Source organism: Pezoporus flaviventris, unplaced genomic scaffold, assembly GCF_033815535.1.
Source record: "Pezoporus flaviventris isolate CSIRO_AGI_PZ_B2104156 unplaced genomic scaffold, CSIRO_AGI_Pfla_v1 ptg000025l, whole genome shotgun sequence".
Taxonomy (NCBI): domain Eukaryota; kingdom Metazoa; phylum Chordata; class Aves; order Psittaciformes; family Psittacidae; genus Pezoporus; species Pezoporus flaviventris.
The window spans coordinates 31,585,998-31,604,144 of NW_026892573.1; the positions used below are offsets into that span (position 1 = coordinate 31,585,998).

Here is an 18,147-nt window from a genome sequence, read left to right on the forward strand (position 1 = left end):
GAAATATCAGCCTTGTGGCATATTTTTGTAGGTGTGATAATCTGAGGAGTCAGTCAAGAAAACACTTACAGGCACTGGTAGTATCTTTTATTGGAAGTGATGTACTCAGAAAACGTAGACAAGCTTTCTTTGAATCTGAAATAGAAGCAGCAGACTTCACAGCTAAGTGCAAGTTGAGAGAAATTGCTTAGAGTTTATAACAGAGCCTGTATGGCTGCATGTGGTTGTTGCAGGATAAATGGCATGGAATAACAGTGACCAGAACCCTTTTGTGTGTGTCTGTCAGGACTTTTAATGTTCACACCAGAATGGCCACTTTGGCTATGAAGTAGTTCTTTTGCTCCCAGATTCCAGAGCTTTCATTGACTGGAAGGCCAGAATACTGAAATAGATCCAGGTGCTGGTTTTAGCTACCTTTGGGGACACGCATAATAAAAATCACAAGCATATAACAAAAAGGAAATGTCATGCCTTCTCACATTTATCTTTGCATCAGCTTCAGCATGAAAGAAAATGAAAAAGGAAAGTTAAAAAGAAACCCCATTGTGGAACAGCAGACAGATCCAACCAGAACTGCCTCTGAAAGAGCCTTAGATAAGGAACCCCTTCAGGAACCCTCAGATGCAAAACAGATTGTCAAGAGCGCCTTTACCTGCCCATTGCTAGAATCCCAAATGTAAATGAGTTTTACTGTAGCTTCTGTATACACTGAGCCTGTGACAGGGAACAACAAGCTTTTGTTTTCCTTAAAGCATCTCCAAATGTGTGTTGTTTTCCCATGGGCGTATGGTGGGTTAGTTTATGCCCAAAGGCACAGCAATAGACAGCAGCTTATTTCAGCCAGTAACACTAAAAATACAACTCATTCTTTCTGTGCAAAATCTGTGATGCAGGTTTAAGACATATCTGGAAATAACCCATATTTATGATAATGTCTATTAGCGATTTCAAGCCTTCACTTGTGAGCATAACTTCGTTGGATTATACAAACTGACACACACCAAAATCCATTTATCATCTTCACCAAGAGCTCTGGGTTCTCTGCACCTATGAAAAGAATCAGGATCCAACATAACCAGAACATCCTGACCTGCTTGCTGTCAGGGCATCAATGCTCAATGACTTCAGCACTTCAGTTTAACTAAGGAAATGCACCATCCCTGGCAGTGTCCAAAGCCAGGCTTGGAGCAACCTGATCTAGAGGAAGGTGTCCCTGCCCGTGGCAAGGGGGGTCAAACTAGATGGACTTTAATGTCCTTTTTAACCCAAACCATTCTGTGATTGTATGATTCTATGAGGGAAAGATGAATTTATGTTCTTAGTTTTAAGGATAGAGGTCTGCAAATTGTGACTTTTATGCATACACATATCTTATGCATATCACATATCTTAAGAGTTTAAGAAACCTGCTACAATTTGGTCCCCCAGCAGACTGGGAGAAATCCAGTCTATATGGAAAAGGCATCTACATTTTGCTTTTAATACATTGTGTGTGAAAGTGTAAGTGGAAGGAGACAGATGGCCCTGAATATAAGCAGAGGAATTCAACCCACCATATGGAATCCCTTCCCACCTTGACAGCACAGGAGGCCTGGGTGTCTCCAGCGTGTTTTCCTAAATGAGTATCTTTAGTCTTCCAGTGAAACTAATAGGAAGCCTTTGAGTCTTTCTAGCCATCTTCTGAGCCTGGATGTGTGATGACAACACTCATCCCTTCTGAAATAATTTAGGAATTGGAGCCTTTCCTCCAAGAAGTGGGAAATCTTGATTCTAGACTCCATTCAGTTTGGGTGAGATTAGCTACTTTTAGCCCTTTTGAGGATTTAAGCGGGCTCTTCATGCCAGTGTACACTCCAAAAAGTGTTTCTTGCTATCCAACAAAGGTTTCTCTCTCTGATAATGCTCTTTTTAACGTAAAAAAAAAACAACAGGAAAACAGCAGGTTAAGTAGCAAGACACTTGATGAGCCCAGAAACCTACATGACAGGGTATGCCCTAGAAGTGATCAAATTTGCTGACCATCCTTTACATTCATTTTGCTGTCCCTCTTGTTAACACTTTATGAACAAAAGGCAGCTGATCATATATAGAACCAAAAGGTCATACATTTTCAAAAGCTTTTTTCCACTTTTAAACTTTTCAAGTTTTTCTGTTGCGGGTTTTATTGTTTTGGGGTTTGTTTCTCCATTAAAATGAAAAGCATCGCTCAAAAAATGGTCCAGGAGAGTAAAAAAGCCTCTTTGCAATCAAAATTTAAAAGAGTATGGGGAAAACACAGCTCATAAGAATGTGTGTAGAGGTAGCCAAAAGGTAAAAATGAAGGCAAAACTGAAGCCAGAGCTACCCATTAAAGCATGGTGGAACCACTGTTAACGTCTGCAGAAGTGCCTCAAGGGCTGTTGAGCGTGAGCTTCACTCCAGTCATTTGGCTGACACACGTGGACTGGATGAAAGGCAGCTGGGTCTGCATGGGGCTTGCAGAGCAGGATCTTTCTTCAGGAAGAAGTGTAAGAAGCAAATAGCTGTATAAACTGTTGAGCAGTGTACAGAAGGTCAAGGCTGTCAAAGAGGGCAGGCAGGTAATCATCAAAATTAGAGATAAGAGACCACTGGGTTACTTTGTTCACCAGCATGCTGAAAAGTGTTCAGTGCACTATAACATAAGCACGTATGAGAGTGGGTTTTATTAGCCCCCTGAAACTCTGGGGACTAACTGCCCAGCCTAATTGATTGGGAATTCAGAATTAAACTTGTTATACAAGGGAATTCAAAGCTATAGTGAACAACTACCTCAGAGATGGACAAAATAACCAACAAGGGCTGTTTGTCACTCAAACTATAAGGATTTTTTGCTGCCATTAGCATTTTATCACAATCAAAGCCATTACATGTAAAAAAGGAAAGTGGGGAGTATTTCATGGTTAGTATGTGAAACTACCTGTTGCATGTTAGTTTGGGGGCAAACACCTTAGAGAAAAATAACGTCTTATGAGCTGGAATAAGCATAGCACGCACGGTTTCAGCAGTCAGGAAAGAATAAGGACTATTAGGCATCTTGCTTTCTTGCTTCACTTTGATTACTATCATATTATGATTAGTATTATAAAAAGGTTTCCTCCTATCCCATAGGGTGTAATGAACTGCTTTATAGGAGCCCTGCATGGCTGGGATTAGCCAGTAACAGGGAAATGATGGTAAATCAGGTGGACTAGTAGTTTGTTCTGTTCTGGCAAAGCCTGTAGCACATTTTCACATGGGTTCAGGTGCCGTAATTCAGCACTGAATTATTTTCTAATACTGCCCTCATCTTTCTGAAACAGCTTTTTCTTGAAGATAACCAATTCCTTTATCCCTCAGAAAAACAAGAAGCTGGAGCAATGGGAGACGGAGACACTGCTAAGTGAATGAGGCCATGGGTATACTTTACTCTGTATTTAGCTCTACTCTTTATAGCCCACACAGCTGTGAATCATTCTCCAAACTACTGAAATATTTATTTTCTTACAAATAATCCTCATGAGCCTTTTTTGTGTTTTGAATTATCATTTTCTCCCCTCTAGCCAGAGAATCTCTCTTATTTGGGACCTTTCTTTGCATAGTGATGTGAACAATCTCACATTTTTCACTGAGTGGGGAAGTGAACAAAAATCAAGGTAAAGATTTTTCTCTTCAAGGGCAGAAGTCAGTAAAGCAATGATTAAGGTATTTAAATTGCAGCTTTAAAGCTGTTAATCAAAGCTGTTGAGAACAAAACAGTAACATCAGTGATGGCTCTGAAACTTCCTGAAGTCTTGTTATTGCACTTCCAACTTGGCTTGTTGTCTTCTGCAAGACATGTTCTGTGGCAGGGGGTTGGAACTGGATGAGCTTTAAAGTCCCTTTCAACCCAAACCATTCTATGATTATATAATTCTATTATTTTGGAGGCAAAAAATTGCTCCCCTTTGGGGACTGGAAATGCCATTCAATAACCTGAACCTCTGTCTCTACCGATTTCCTTTTCTCTTGTTGGTCACTGTTGCTCTTTCTTTGATAATGTTGTTCTAAGCTTGAAACAAATGTAAAGCAAATCCCTGCTTTTGGTCCAAAACAAATTTGTTTGTGGCATAATACTATGATATCGCTGCATTACCCTCCTGGTCAGTACCACTGACTGGCAGTCTTTGACTGGAGAGAAGAGCATTATCTGCAGAAACATACCTGTATTTTGGCTCTTTGCCTCAGCAAGAATTCAGGAGGTTTTCCAGGAACAAAGCTGAAGTTCAGGTTTAAAAGGGGAAAATTTGTATTAGAACAATGAGGGCTACACATCTACATAGCTTTTTCAGTAAGCATGAGGTCTTCACTTGGACCTCCCTGGAAATGTAGACCTTGTCCTGGACTCAGATCTCAGCAAGGGGACGCTATCAGTCTCCCTCAGTCTATAGAACATTGTGAACAGGTCTTCTCTAAAATAACAACAGCTTCTCAAGCACAACTTCCCTACTCTGACAGCTTGCATTGCAGGAACACCTAATGGCCAAACACAGGATAAGGTCCTGCTGCTTTGCTAGCTCCACATGCACGTAAGGAGAAGCAGCCCATGTCTCAAAATGCCTGCAGAATAAGTAGACAAAAAACATCAAAATAACTGGAGGATACAGAATAAGCCTGATTTTTTAATGAACAGGGTATGTACAAGATTCAGATGCATCCTGCATGAGGTGGATGCCAAAAGAGAATACGATGCACAAGCATCAGACTAGAAAGGCTTGAAGAGTTCTTTCCCAGGTTACATAGAAGATTTCTCTCAGACTCAAAGGGAAAGGAATGACACCTACCATCAGCCTGAGTGCAGAAAGAATTCTACCATCCTAGTGCAGCCCTCCTGCCTCCTTTTCTGTAGGAGCTTCACACTTCCTACTGTTTTCAAGTCCAGACCCCCAGGGCTGGCTCACAAGAAGAACTGCTATGGAAAATAACCTTTCTCCTTAATCAGATCCCTTTAGAAGTCCATCTAAGAAGACTTTTAGCACTAGGTTGCCTTGATCTCTTTTCTCAGTTGAAGAAAGAAAACGATCTTCTGAACCATGACTCTTAGATGTTGAAGGGAGGCTGTTGGCTTTGTTTGAAATCATGCACTGGGGAAAAAAGGTCTTCCCAAAATTAAGGAAGATTGGCTAGAATGTAAGAAATAACAGTCACTGGAAAATGACTTCCATACAATTTTAGGGATGCAAGCATCCAACCCTAATGGGGATAAATTATGGGATCAGGAGGAAATTGTCCCAGTAAGTGTAGGCTAAACAAGTAAGTTCATTACCTTTATGCAGCGCAGAAATCTAAAGCCAACAGTAATTTTAGGAACAAAAACAGGAACAGATACAATCTCTTTATTCAAGCAACATTCCTCTCACCCCAAATTTCCTCTCCAGGGAGCTTATGGATAGATGGGGCTGGATTCTCACTGCAGTATAGCTTTGATACCACTCTGTCAGGCTCCAGGGGTCTGCAGTCCTGTGTTTTCCTTGGGCTGCACTTACTTACGCAGACTACATTTCTTCCCAAGAGAAACATAAAATATCATTGCTTCAGAGTTCTCCTTCTCTGCAACTTTTATCTCCAGCTTCCTATGTGTTTAGTCTCTGCTTCCGCTGCTACTACACAGTAACTTTGTCTATGAGCTTGCTAGGGAAGTGTTAAGTCTGCATGTATGATGAGGCCTTAGCTGTTACAAAACAAACCCAAAATATCACTGCCAAAAATGTCACTGTGAGGCTGCTTTATCTCCGGGCAGGTTTGAGGCATTAAGCCCAGCTTCATGTAACTTGCACTTACCCACCTCAGTTAGGAACACTCAAGGTTCTCTGTATAATCAATGAATCATGGAATCCCAGACTGGTTTTGGTTGGAAGGGACCTTAAAGCTCATCCAGTTCCAACTCCCTGCCATGGGCAGGGACCCCTTCCACTAGAGCAGCTTGCTCCAAGCCCCTGTGTCCAACCTGCCCTTGAACACTGCCAGGGATGGGGCAGCCACAGCTTCTCTGGGCACCCTGTGCCAGCGCCTCAGCACCCTCACAGGGAAGAGCTTCTGCCTAAGAGCTCAGCTCAAACTCCCTCTTGGCAGGTTAAAGCCATTCCCCCTTGTCTTATCATGACCTGTTCTTATAAAAAGTAGAAATAAGACATTCTAACAGAAATTAGAGACAGAGTAAGTGGCTTCTGGAAGGTAAAGCTGTACTTCTCAATTGCAGGAAGACCATATAGTAACTATGCTGCACAATGTCACATTAAACTCTCATTTCTCCAAACAAGTCCTGGATTTAACAACCGCAATTTTCATTCCTTTCAAGAGATGCTCGTTTGTGACTGTTGAGTTAACAGGGGGAAATAACACATTTTGCTTCTTAACAGCACGGTGTGCCTCACCACGTATTGTTTTACCTATGATAAATGTAAAACCCATCCCCACCGGCCAGGAAGGTCACAAAGAGTATCACTGATCACTTGCTGCTCTTACGGATTTTGTTGGTGCTGTGGCTATAGGACAAATTAGCTTTGCTCCTGGTAGGTGAGCTCTAATGTCATGTAGTTTTCCAGCATTCCATAGTTTTGCCTCCTCTGGCATATTTCAGCAGTGAATTTTAGGGAATTAGTGGCAACCACCCTGCAAGATTTAGCTGTAAATTTTATTTGCTGTGGCAGGTGAAAAAGTCTTGCAGTGGCCCATGTTTAACAACTCTTTCCTGCTGGGCTAACAGGAATATGAAAAGGTGCTTTGCCTTCACCAAGCCCGTCTGGCAAAGTTTTGCAAGGCTAGTGTAAACCTTCATGTTAGCGTTAAGCTTAGAGAAAGCAATTTCTGCAAAGCCTATGGTTTGGTGTTCAAATACAGGAAAATGGACCTTTTAGGAGATTTGCATGTAATCTTCTGCAGAGAACTTCATACTTTCTATTAGGTGTCTCGGATCAGATAGAGCATTAATGTCAGATTGAGAGAGGCCACTTCACGGGCAGCTCATCAGCCTGCCTACTGATTACATTATTCTTTTACAAGTTGGGGTTGAGTAAAGCTGCAAAAGGCTGTTGTAATGCTGATCCATAATTAGGGGCTTGTATTTCCCTTCAAAACTTGAGATGATGGTGAATTATTTGCATAAATATTTCACAAGGAACTATATAAATATTCTGAGGTGATTAGGATTGTTTATACTGTCTCTCTCAGAAGAGTCTTTCTTGCTTGATCCTTCCTCCTTTGATTTTGAAAGAGATAGAAGCAATCTCGCCTGTAGTTGGAAATTACATTACCTGTTTGTGCTTTTGAATAACAGCACGATCTCAGCGCTGGAGACTGATGTTGCAGACACTGGTGTAACTAACTTCCACAATCTGTTTCTACTGTTGTGCCTACAAATGAGCAAAGCGAGTATCTGGCTCAGGCAATTGCCCATGTAATTTTCTGAAATCTGCTGTATTATTTTCTTGTGTTGGCAAAAAAAACATTCCAAGTGTGGCTGTGCTGCCTGAGAGCACCCCGAGCCCCTGAGGAGCTGCCTTTCAGAAGGGAACAATTTCCTCCCTGCTCCTCTCCATCTTGCTCAATGGATAATTGTTTTCTGCTGTTTTGGGTCAGGTTAGTAACCTTGGGAGGTGGGGGAAAGGAGAGCTGTGGTCTGGGTTATTTTTGTCCCTTCCTAACTTCTACTTCGTTTGGGGAATAACAGTGTAGGGCCCAAATGGTCCATTATCTGTGCTGGGACAGAGGCAGAAAATAGGCATAGAATCATAGAATCAAATAGGTTGAAAAAGATCTTTAAGATCATCAAGTCCAAATACAATCATACAGGCATACAGTTGTGGTGCTTTTATATATCCCAGCATCACATCTTCCCTCACAGAACCAATGCCATTCTAGATGTTTTCCACTAACAGAAGGTCTGCCCATGGTCTCTCCCTTATGAACAGGCATGTGTCCGAGTTCCTGCCAACAGTCACTTCGTGACTTCCACATCCTGGCAAACAGATAGAGGCAATCACTGCCCATCTTCACAGCACAGAGGAGGGAAAACCCACAGTTAGGGGAAGGAACACAAACCACCCACAAGGCAGGTGAAGTCCACCTAACATATGTTCTTCATACTCCAAGTGAATTTATTCATTCCTTCTTAACCTTTCATGGCCCTTTTTCCCCCAGTATGCCACTCTTCATCCAGGGCATGTGATTATTTCTCATATTTGAGACCCAACTATTAATTTCTTCATTTTGGTGACATGGCAGCAGCCCAGGTTTTTCTTGTTAAGATGATATTCATTTGCCCCCTTTATTTCATTTATTTTCCCCTCTGGCTCCATAGCTATAAATCAAATACACAAAATGAAATTAAATAAAATCAACATAAGTGCAGGTGGAAAGTCAGGAAATATAAATAACTAAAAGTAGTTTTCCAAGACTGCTTTTTTAATCAATTTGAAACACAAGATATATATTCCCTGTTGAACTAGGAAAGTTGTGACCACCTATTGTTAAAGAACAGCAATAAATCTGCGCAATTCCTTATTCCCATGATTCACCAACTCGTTCTGCCAGACAGCCCGAGGACGTTGCTCTTTTTCCAGAGGTGTTTTATGCTATCCACGGGAAAGGCATGAATACTGTTTATCCCTGAGGAAAATTCCCCTTTCTCCATCTCTGATGGAGTGAAGCTCCTGGATGATAAACCAGGCTTTTACCGTGTGATAATGAAGTTCATGAAGTTCAAAAAGGCCAAGTGCAAGCTACTACACCTAGGCTGGGAAATTCCAAGCACAATTAGTCTTCAATGAGAACCTCCCCATAATCTGGCTTCAGTGTGCACTTGAGCCCAGAATCCCCCTGTGTGCTGTGCTGCATCCCCAGAGCGTGAGCAGCAGGGTAGAGGAAGGGGATTCTCCCCCTCTGCTGTGCTCTGGGGACACCCTTCCTGCAGTCCTGATCCAGCTCTGGGGCAACAGCACAAGAGGGACGCGGAGCTGTTGGAGCAAGTCCAGAAGAGGCCACAGAGATGCTGCGAGGGCTGAAGCAGCTCTACTCTGGAGCCAGGCTGAGAGAGTTGGGCTGCTTCAGCCTGGAGAAGAGAAGGCTCCTGAAGGGGAGACCTTAGAGCAGCTCCAGTGCCTAAAGGGGCTACAAGGAACCTGGAGAGGGGCTTTGGACAGGGGCCTGTAGGGACAGGCCAAGGGGAATGGCTTGAACCTGCCAGAGGGGAGATTGAGATGAGCTCTTAGGCAGAAGCTCTTCCCTGCGAGGGTGCTGAGGCAGTGGTACAGGGTGCCCAGAGAAGCTGTGGCTGCCCCATCCCTGGCAGTGTTCAAGGCCAGTTTGGACACAGGGGCTTGGAGCAAGGTGCTCTAGTAGAAGGTGTCCCTGCCCATGGCAGGGAGTTGCAACTGGATGAGCTTTAAGACCCCTTCCATCCCAACTGATTCTGCAATAGTCTGGATTTGTCCAAATAATATGTTCTCCTTCACCTTGCAAAGCACAATACCAGACATTCTCACTCCCCTCCTCAACCCAGGAGGATCTCAGATGCCCTGAAATAATAGTGGAGCAAATCACTGCCTTTTATATGCCATGGGGAACTGCACACCGCCATGCAGGCAGGGCACTGCCCTTCCCACCTGGTCATATGCATCAATAGTCCATCACAGAGGCACTGCCCGGAGTGTCTCGGTGCCCTCCCTGCTTGTCACTTCTCAAATATAGCTCTTTGACTCAGGAATATCTCAGCTCTTCAGTACTGCTTCATGCTTTTGGGGTTTAATCCATCAGACATACTGTAGGATAAAATTGCCTCAGCTTTAGATGTATTTATTAATTTCTGTGATCAGACAGAGGTAAGTAAGTGTTCCTGTTGTGTAAGCAGGGGCTTTCTCCAGCACAAAACTAGCTCCAGTTTTAATACAGACCGATAAAATTACTTTTGATGTCAAAAATCACTCAAAACCACTGTGCAAAGTGAGGGGAAAACACAGAAAGAGAAGTGCATCTGTTTACACTCACTTTCCTTCGGCAGGATAATACACCCAGCCAACACACTGTAGAACACATGCTGCTATCACTTCCACAGCCTTCCTCTGAACCACAGTGCACTCCAGAGCCTAACATTTTAAAGGCCAGAGCTGTATGGAATGTGTTTGGTTTGAGCTGGTGCCTACCATTACTGGTGCACCAGTACCAGTGCCAGCAGCTGTTGGATTTTAAGGTTGTACAAAGGCCAAGCATTTTCTGTTGTATGACTTAATGGTCTTACATGAGAGCTGCTGCAGTTGCTGCACTGAGGTAGTCACGATCGCAGCACTTCTGCCTCCCCCTGTCCTTCCTTCATGCTGAGAATTCTGCTATTTTAAAATAAAGCTGAGTGTGACAAACAGCCTTATTTCAGTGGCCAGAGATAGAGTGTGCAGGAAACAAGAGAATTGGCGTTCGACTTATTTCTCTGTGACTCAGTTTCCTTATCTGTCAGAAGTGTAAGTCTGCACCCCAGACAACTGAATTTGATCAGCCCTATCTGATAGCAGATCCCAATAGATCTGATAACAGGATTTCAAATCTTACCTATTCAATGCTTGTCAAGCTCTTAAAGATTCTTGGTTGAAGCTCAACAAAAGGAGGTACTATGGGAAATGCTGATATTAATGATTTATTGATTGCAGATAATACCATTCTGGGTATAATGCTGACAGGGGCTTTGGACAAAGGCCTGTAGGGACAGGCCGAGGAGGAATGGCTTTAAACTGAGGGGAGATTTGTATTAGATTTTAGGAAGTTCTTCCCTGTGAGGGTGCTGAGGCACTGGCAGAGGGTGCCAGCTGTGGTTGCCCCATTCCTGGCAGTGTTCAAGGCCAGGCTGGACACAGGGGCTTGGAGCAAGCTGCTCTAGTGGAAGGCGTCCCTGCCCACAGCAGGGGGTTGGAACTGGTTAGCTTTAAGGTCTCCTCCAACCCAAACCATTCTGTGCTTTTATGATGATTCTGTATTGAACACTATTAAATCCTGTTGTCTTGTGCTACGAGTCCTGTGAAAAATCTGCATTTGTGTATCTGCTCTTTTTCACCCCTTCTGGGACAAATTGTAAACATATGAGTGCAATCCACTGAATATCATGTATGAAACAATTTACTGTCCTTCATTTAAAAGTATATCCTCGAGTGTTCAGAATTCCTGGCAGCCCTTCTATTCACACCAAGATGAATACACCCGGTTTAAATCAGCTCTTGATCTCTGAAGGCCAAATCCTGCAAGAGACAGAGTAATTCTAGAAACACACAGTGTTCTGAAATATGACAGCCAAATGTGCAGCAGAAAGTGAAGGCATGTTTATTGTTTGTCTTACTTTCCCCTAACTATTTAGAGTCTGCACTGGTTGTCTCTTCTGTAAATTTAAAGCCATTCCCTGCATTCTGCAGAGATCCTCTGTTAAGCTGGGAAACAGATTCTTTGTGTTAAGCTATTTCCCAAGTTTGTGTTTCCCAAGTATTTTCATAAATCTAACAAAAACTCTAACTTATCTCCCCCTGATTTTTTTAGATCTTCATCTGAAATACTGATGCAGAGATAAAATACAAGTTTATGTTCTCTTTCCTTCTGAATATGTGCAAGTAACGTATCACTCATACAGAGACATTCAACTTATATTATTCCTGCCTCAAGTCCAAAGAACGCAATTTTGACTGCTCACTGCAAGCGGATATATAAGATTGTTACAAATTGATGCCAAGGGGCCCATGCTTGGAATCCTTTTTGTTTTTCTTTGAGTTAGCTTCCAAATTGCAAGAGTGTGCATAATGAATGCGTTATCTGGTCCTTCTGGTTTGTATTTTTGAAGGAGAAATAGCACATACCACAAAGTGACTTGGCCTACTTGCTCAGGTTCCATAGCAACCCACTAGTGCTGTGAATTCAGTTTGTACTAATCAATTAGAGATTTTGCTCTGGCAGCTGGAATGAAAGTTTACGGGCTGAATCGTGCTCGTTTCACTTGGAGATATTACTCCAAGTGAATTTATTGCTGCAGCAAATACAATGAGATACTGGTCTGAGAAGGATACAAACTTGTATCTTCAGTCTCTCAGTTTATTTTTTTGTGAAAAGGTCAGATTTAACTCCTGGGTTTCTGTCCAAGCAGAGAAAAAGAGGCAAGTGTCTGAAAGGATCCACAACATAAGACACCTCCATCTTACAGAGTTGCTTGCATGTTAGAAAGGAATCCTAGAACACTTTGGATTGGAGGGGACCTTAAAGACCATTCCTGCCACAGGCAGGGACCTCTTCCACTAGAGCAGCTTGCTCCAAGCCCCTGTGTCCAACCTGCCCTTGAACACTGCCAGGGATGGGGCAGCCACAGCTTCTCTGGGCACCCTGTGCCAGCGCCTCAGCACCCTCACAGGGAAGAGCTTCTGCCTAAGAGCTCAGCTCAGTCTCCCCTCGGGCAGGTTAAAGCCATTCCCCTTGGCCTGTCCCTACAGGCCCTTGTCCAAAGCCCCTCTCCAGGTTCCTTGTAGCCCCTTTAGGCACTGGAGCTGCTCTAAGGTCTCCCCTTAAGGAGCTTTCTCTTCTCCAGGCTGAAGCAGCCCAGCTCTCTCAGCCTGGCTCCAGAGTAGAGCTGCTCCAGCCCTCGCAGCATCTGTGTGGCCTCCTCTGGACTCACTTTTCTCCCCATGCATTTTAACCATATGCTGCCTCTGCAAAATTTCCTGTTGCATCCACCCCAATTGTATGCCCAAAAGGGAATTTTCCAGGGAGCACAGTGGTACATGCCAGTGCTTTTCACAGCAGCACAGCCCCTGGGAACGTGGTTAGTACACACAATTCCTAGGGACCCTTCCCTTGTAAAGGTCAGCTCACATGCTGCTGCAAGTACATGTAACAACCATAAAGTCCCAGGGGAAGCTCTCATGTGCACTCTGCAATGGTGCAGCTGATTAAAATCCAAAGTTTTCATTTAAGAGGTTTCTTTTATCCTTTCCAAAACTGCAATACTTCTGATGAGGAAGCTCGCATAAAAAAAACTCAACCTGCACCCATGTGGAAATGGCTGAGAAAAGCACTGACATTTCACTTCTTTTTTTATTATTATTATTCCAAATTCAGCTCATTCTGCTTCTGATCTTTATGTTCAGGCTTTATGTATAGATATGCCAAGCATGCTGCCTGACCAAAACACAGGGAGAGCATTGGGGGTCCACTGTAATCCACCAGACACCTTTTTTTGTCAGGAGTAGTCACATCATTAACCTCCTTTTCATGCATTTTTACTGGTCTTTGGGTAAATGAGTCAAAGGCTTGAAATGATACTTTAAAATCAAGTTTGTCTCTCTCAATGGCTGTAAAACTGTGTCCTCCACTTCCAAAGTACACCTGAGCATAGAATCATAGATTCTTGGGTTACGATTGGAAACTCTATGTATCTATAGGAAGATACAAGTTTAACACTTCCTTTCCATTTCATTCATCATTATGCTAGAATTCAAGCTCTGACTACACAGTATTAGAAATGCATCCTATCTTGTTTTGTGACAAAAGCATAGCAAATCGAAGTCATGATTTAAACTTCATTACATCAGTGCTGATCAAATCTCCATTGCAACAAAGAGCAAGATGCAGAGACTTTGCTCCTTCAAGAGCACACTGGGGTTAGGGCTGAATCTCCATTTTCATGTCAGGGTCTGTTACAGGGAAAGCAGTGCTCATCCCCTTGCACGTGCTCTTTTTTTGCTGTCTTCTCTCCAGCTCCTACCGGTAGTTAAATACAATGGGAAGGTTATAACCTTGGCACCGTAAAAAGGGTCAGAGAGTGTGAAGGGGGCTGCAGATGCCTTAAAAGCCACATTCCTGAAGGAGAAACTTCTCTTGTTTGGAGGGTTGTCAGAAAGAATAGACCCAGACAACTCCACTGCTAATGGTAACAAAACACACAGCAGTTCATGCAGGAAAGCCAAGGCTCTCTACCGAGGCTGTGTCCTCCTTTGGGTGACCACAGTCACTGTGTCTCTGAGCACAGGTACAACCCTTTATTATCTCTATCTCCAATGCCACAATTCCTGCTCTGATTATAATCGGCAATTTATAAAACCTGCACATGCAGGGAATGACATCCAAGTGCTTACCATGAGAAAAAAACAATGACCAAGGTGAAAAGAAACTCAGCAGAACCAGCTCCGGGGGATTTAAATGTTAAACCCACTGTATCGTTTTGGGTTTGTGTCCTTCTCTAAAGTGTTTATGTTATGTTTGGTAAGAAATACTGTACAGCTATGTTGTGTGCTATGTTCAAAACGTGTTGTTGTTTTTTTTTTCAGAAACAAATCTTTTTTTTTTTTTAAGTTTGCTGGTTTTCTTGTGCTGTTTAAGTCTTTTATTTTGATCGGTTTTGCATGATAACATTTCAGCATTTGGGAAAATATGGGAGATTAATCATTCTGACTTCCAGATCAAATGTAACAAGGGGAAAAGCTTATGTTTAAATGCATTGTCCTGTATTTAACCTACTATGTCTGCGTTCACATTCCCCCTGTTTTTATTGAGGCACTGCACATACCTGACCTCCACGTCTGTTTTCACCAGTTTTGGGGTTTCAATTTCCCAGTTTTGTGCAAAAACCTGAGGGGAATAAGACCCTGATAAGTATTAATTATTTACATTCTGGTTTTTCAACTGGATCTACTTAACTTCCACGTACCTGATCCAACTCGCAGTCAGTAGAAGCTTTTCCTCGATCAGGCGCAGCTTTATGTAAAATATCACCCACGAAAGAGCCCAGTTTGCTGCATTTCTCACTATTTAATCGACGAAGTGACTCCGCACCGAGCTTTGCTGCTGCCCTGTATCAGTGTGTCGGCGCGCTGACACGCTTCACCACCACATAGCGATGCCTGGCTCCCTCCTGTGTGAGGGAAGCATCAAGTCAACTCGATAAGGGGATGGTTAAATCCAATCCCCAAAAGGGCTTTACCCTTTTAACACGAAATCTGAAATAATTTACCTCACAATACGTCGGGCAGAACTTTTACTCAGGTAAAACGCAGCCCGGCATCGACGCATTGCCTCGTTGATTAAATGCCCACTTTGTGCGCCCCTTTTGCGTGCCCACCCTCTGACAAGAAGCTTATCTCGCACCAGGGGCTCCCTAAAACGCTAAAATCACGTAACAAACCCCGCTGGATATGAGTTTTAAGGGACGCTCACACCACCAGCCCCTCAGCGCCCGCGAGCAGCTATGTGCAGTCTGCCGCCCCTCAGGCAGGGCTGCCCCATTGGGGCAGGTGCCGGGGGGGGGTGGTGGTGGTGGTGCGGGTGGTGATGTGGTGCAGCCTTCCCCCCGTGCCCCGGCTCAACTTTGTCTCTCTGTGTTTTGTCGTTCTTTTTCGTTTATTTTTATTCATTCTGTTGTTTTATTGTTGTTTTGTCCCCCTCCCTCTTCTCTCTGTGTGCCCGTGTCTGTGTGTGTGCTTGTGGCCCGCAGGTCCTCCCCTGCGGTGTTCGTCCGCCTCTTCCACCCCCCCCGAGCAGTCCCCTTCCCCTCCCCCGACGCCGCCGGCCAATGAGGGCCCGGGGCGGTTGCTGGGCAACGGCGCGGCCCAGCCGGCCGCGGACTCTGAGTCTGAGGAAGAGTTTGTCCCTAATTCATTCCTAGTTAAAAGTGGCTCTGGAAACCTCTGTGTCGCCGCCAATGGTGAGTGATTCTATATCTACTTTTCTTGCTTGTCTTGACTGCCTTTCGGGGGTGCGGATGTGCCCTTTGGGGTCCGGTTTGGGGCTTGAGTTTTAAGATGTGTGGAGAGGGATAAGGTGGTGGTGGGTGATTCACCTCATAAAGGTTTGTGCTGGGTGCTAGTGAGGGATAAGCCACTGTGGTACCTGGGTAGAGATCAGGAACTTCATGTGAGCCAGAGATTGGAGTGTTCTCCCTTTTCAGGAGTGGGATTTGAGCTTTGTTTAGCTTTAATTTTAACTCCTGGCTGGAAAACTGACCCCAAATCCCCTTTCTCTAGGAGGGTGGTGGTGGTTGAGGGGAGGGCAGCCAGTTGGGCCTAAAATACTGCAGGCCTTGAGCACCTGAAAGCAGCCAGGAGACTCCTATTGCTGTCAGAAACCTGTCAGCAGAGGGTGTGTGGATGGAGAAGGGAATGGTGAAAACTCAGTTTCTTTGAGAGTTATGACAGTGGCATCAGTACTATGTGCTCAGGAGGGTGTTTGCGTCCCTATCTCCCTCAGAGGCTCTGAGAGATGCCTTCAGGGTAAGTATCTGAGGCGGCAGCACAACCCTGTTGTGCTCCCTCAGAGCTCCGGGATGCTCTAAGACTCCTAATTGGGAGCTGAAGGTGCTCAGCTCTCCCCATGGATGGACAGTGCTGCTAAAACAAGTTTCAAGAGGAGGAATGAGATTCACAGGTCTCTGCTGCAAAGACAATGAGTCCTAAATGGAGAGGTTAGCACTCGCTGGCAAAGAAATGTGAAATTTCATCAAGGGTAGTGTAACCTGAGGAAGTGCAGACTACAGCTGTGGAATAGCAGTGGCCACTGAGGCCACTGCCATTCGCCTGGAGTGATAATTGCTCACGTCTGATTTATGATGAAGGAGAAGGCATTCAAAGATATCTTGAAAGAGAGAAAGAAAGGTGAGAGAGAGGTTTACTGCAGCTGGCAATGGCTTAACTGCATGTATGTTAAGCTTCTGAGAAGGTTTCCTTTTATGCTGTTATCTCCAAGTAAGGAGAGAAAGTTTGACATTTAATTTGTTTCCCCTAACTTCCCCTCCCTCCCTCTTTTCCTAGCTTCCCTCTTCTTTTCTTCTGTTGCATTTGTTATGGTAAAAACAAACTTTTCCTTCAGGGTTTTTTCAAAGGAGAAGGTTATCTCTCTGAATTGTCATCCTAAGGAGAGTAGGGAGAAATACAGTGTTGTATTCATTCAGGAAACTGCTTAAAATTCATATCCTCTGTGCAGCCTTCCCCTTCCCCTCCGACCCTGTAGCGCACACACACACACACACACACACACACGCACATATATACACACGCACATCTGAGTCCTTGCAGTCGCAGTTCATTGAAATCATGTAGAGGACCCTCTTGCTGGAAATAAAGCCAAACTCACACTCCACCTTGCGTTTTCAACATCATAACATATGTACTTTGCTCATTTCGGGAATATGTATGTCCAGATACATGCACACCCTCCAGGTAAAAGAGGGAAGAAAGAGAAAGCATTAAAGACCTTAATCTCTTCTTTTACTAATTAGCTGAACAACAGAAAAAACATTGTTCAGAGTCCACCGTGGGCTTATGACATTATTGTATTATTGATGTACTGGTGAGTTTGTTAGACTTTTAGGCTTTTCAGCTGCCTGGTTATTTGTCTCTTTTTTTCCTCAGTGCTTTTTGCATTGGTTTGTAGACATACTACATTCCCCGAGGCCTTCTTTGTGTGTAGGATCCAGCAGGTTGGTAATAAATATGTTCCACACAAAGACAGGGCGTCTGGGGTCTCATTTGTGTGCTTATTGTAGTTGTTCAGTAATCAGGAGTGCAGGTAATGCCAGCACACTGGTGACTGTTAGGATCAGCTCAGGCTCACTCCACTATCAGGAGGAAAACAAAGGTGACTTATTAATGCCACCTACCAACCCATAATCTGAGAGTTCACACGAATAAGAAGCACAGACCATACAAGCCCATCATGTCTAAAACCCAGAGGCTCTTCTGACCTCTGTAAATGGATTTAATTGCTTTAGTTCCTTAAGGTTCTGTTTCTGTGGGGCTTAGTCAGCTTAAACTTTAAATGACAAAGGCAGGTCTTTATGTTCCTTAAATGGTGAAAATTAGTAAAAGCTTATTTTGGTTAGGACTAAGTTTAATACAGTTAGAGCACTCATTCTGGGAGAATAGTAGCTGTCTCAACAGCAGGACAGCCTGAGAATGCTGTCCAAAGGATTTGTGTTGCACTTTTTAATTGATTGTGGCTAGGTTTTCCTTCCACAGCTGTGTAAACTCAGCCTTAGAGAAGTCCATCCAAAGTAAGTAACACCCAGGGAGCAGTGCTGCTGTTGCAAATCCCCATGTAAATAGCAAATATAACGCACTTGGAACTTAAGAAACATGCTACTTTTTGAAGATACAGTAGGCTATT

At 43.8% G+C, this 18,147-nt stretch overlaps 1 protein-coding gene and 1 long non-coding RNA gene across 12 annotated transcripts in view; one reads left to right on the plus strand and one right to left on the minus strand.

The window, feature by feature from the left end:
- LOC133271675 (uncharacterized) overlaps nucleotides 1-15,250 on the minus strand; it is a 36,924-nt gene extending 21,674 nt beyond the window's left edge. The window contains exons 1-3 of the long non-coding RNA XR_009744217.1: nucleotides 15,199-15,250; nucleotides 14,699-14,902; nucleotides 7,290-7,388 (exon numbers count right to left, since the gene is read on the minus strand). This is a non-coding gene — a long non-coding RNA (uncharacterized LOC133271675). The remainder of the gene's footprint in view (nucleotides 1-7,289; nucleotides 7,389-14,698; nucleotides 14,903-15,198) is intronic.
- The window catches only part of TENM4 (teneurin transmembrane protein 4), a 759,599-nt gene that overhangs the window by 471,249 nt on the left and 270,203 nt on the right, over nucleotides 1-18,147 (plus strand). For 10 of the 11 annotated variants that reach the window (XM_061458042.1, XM_061458041.1, XM_061458044.1 and 7 more), the window contains one exon: nucleotides 15,482-15,691. The exons of the other annotated variant lie outside the window; for it this stretch is intronic. In XM_061458042.1, the coding sequence (XP_061314026.1) occupies nucleotides 15,482-15,691 (210 nt within the window). The remainder of the gene's footprint in view (nucleotides 1-15,481; nucleotides 15,692-18,147) is intronic. 11 annotated transcript variants of the gene reach the window in all.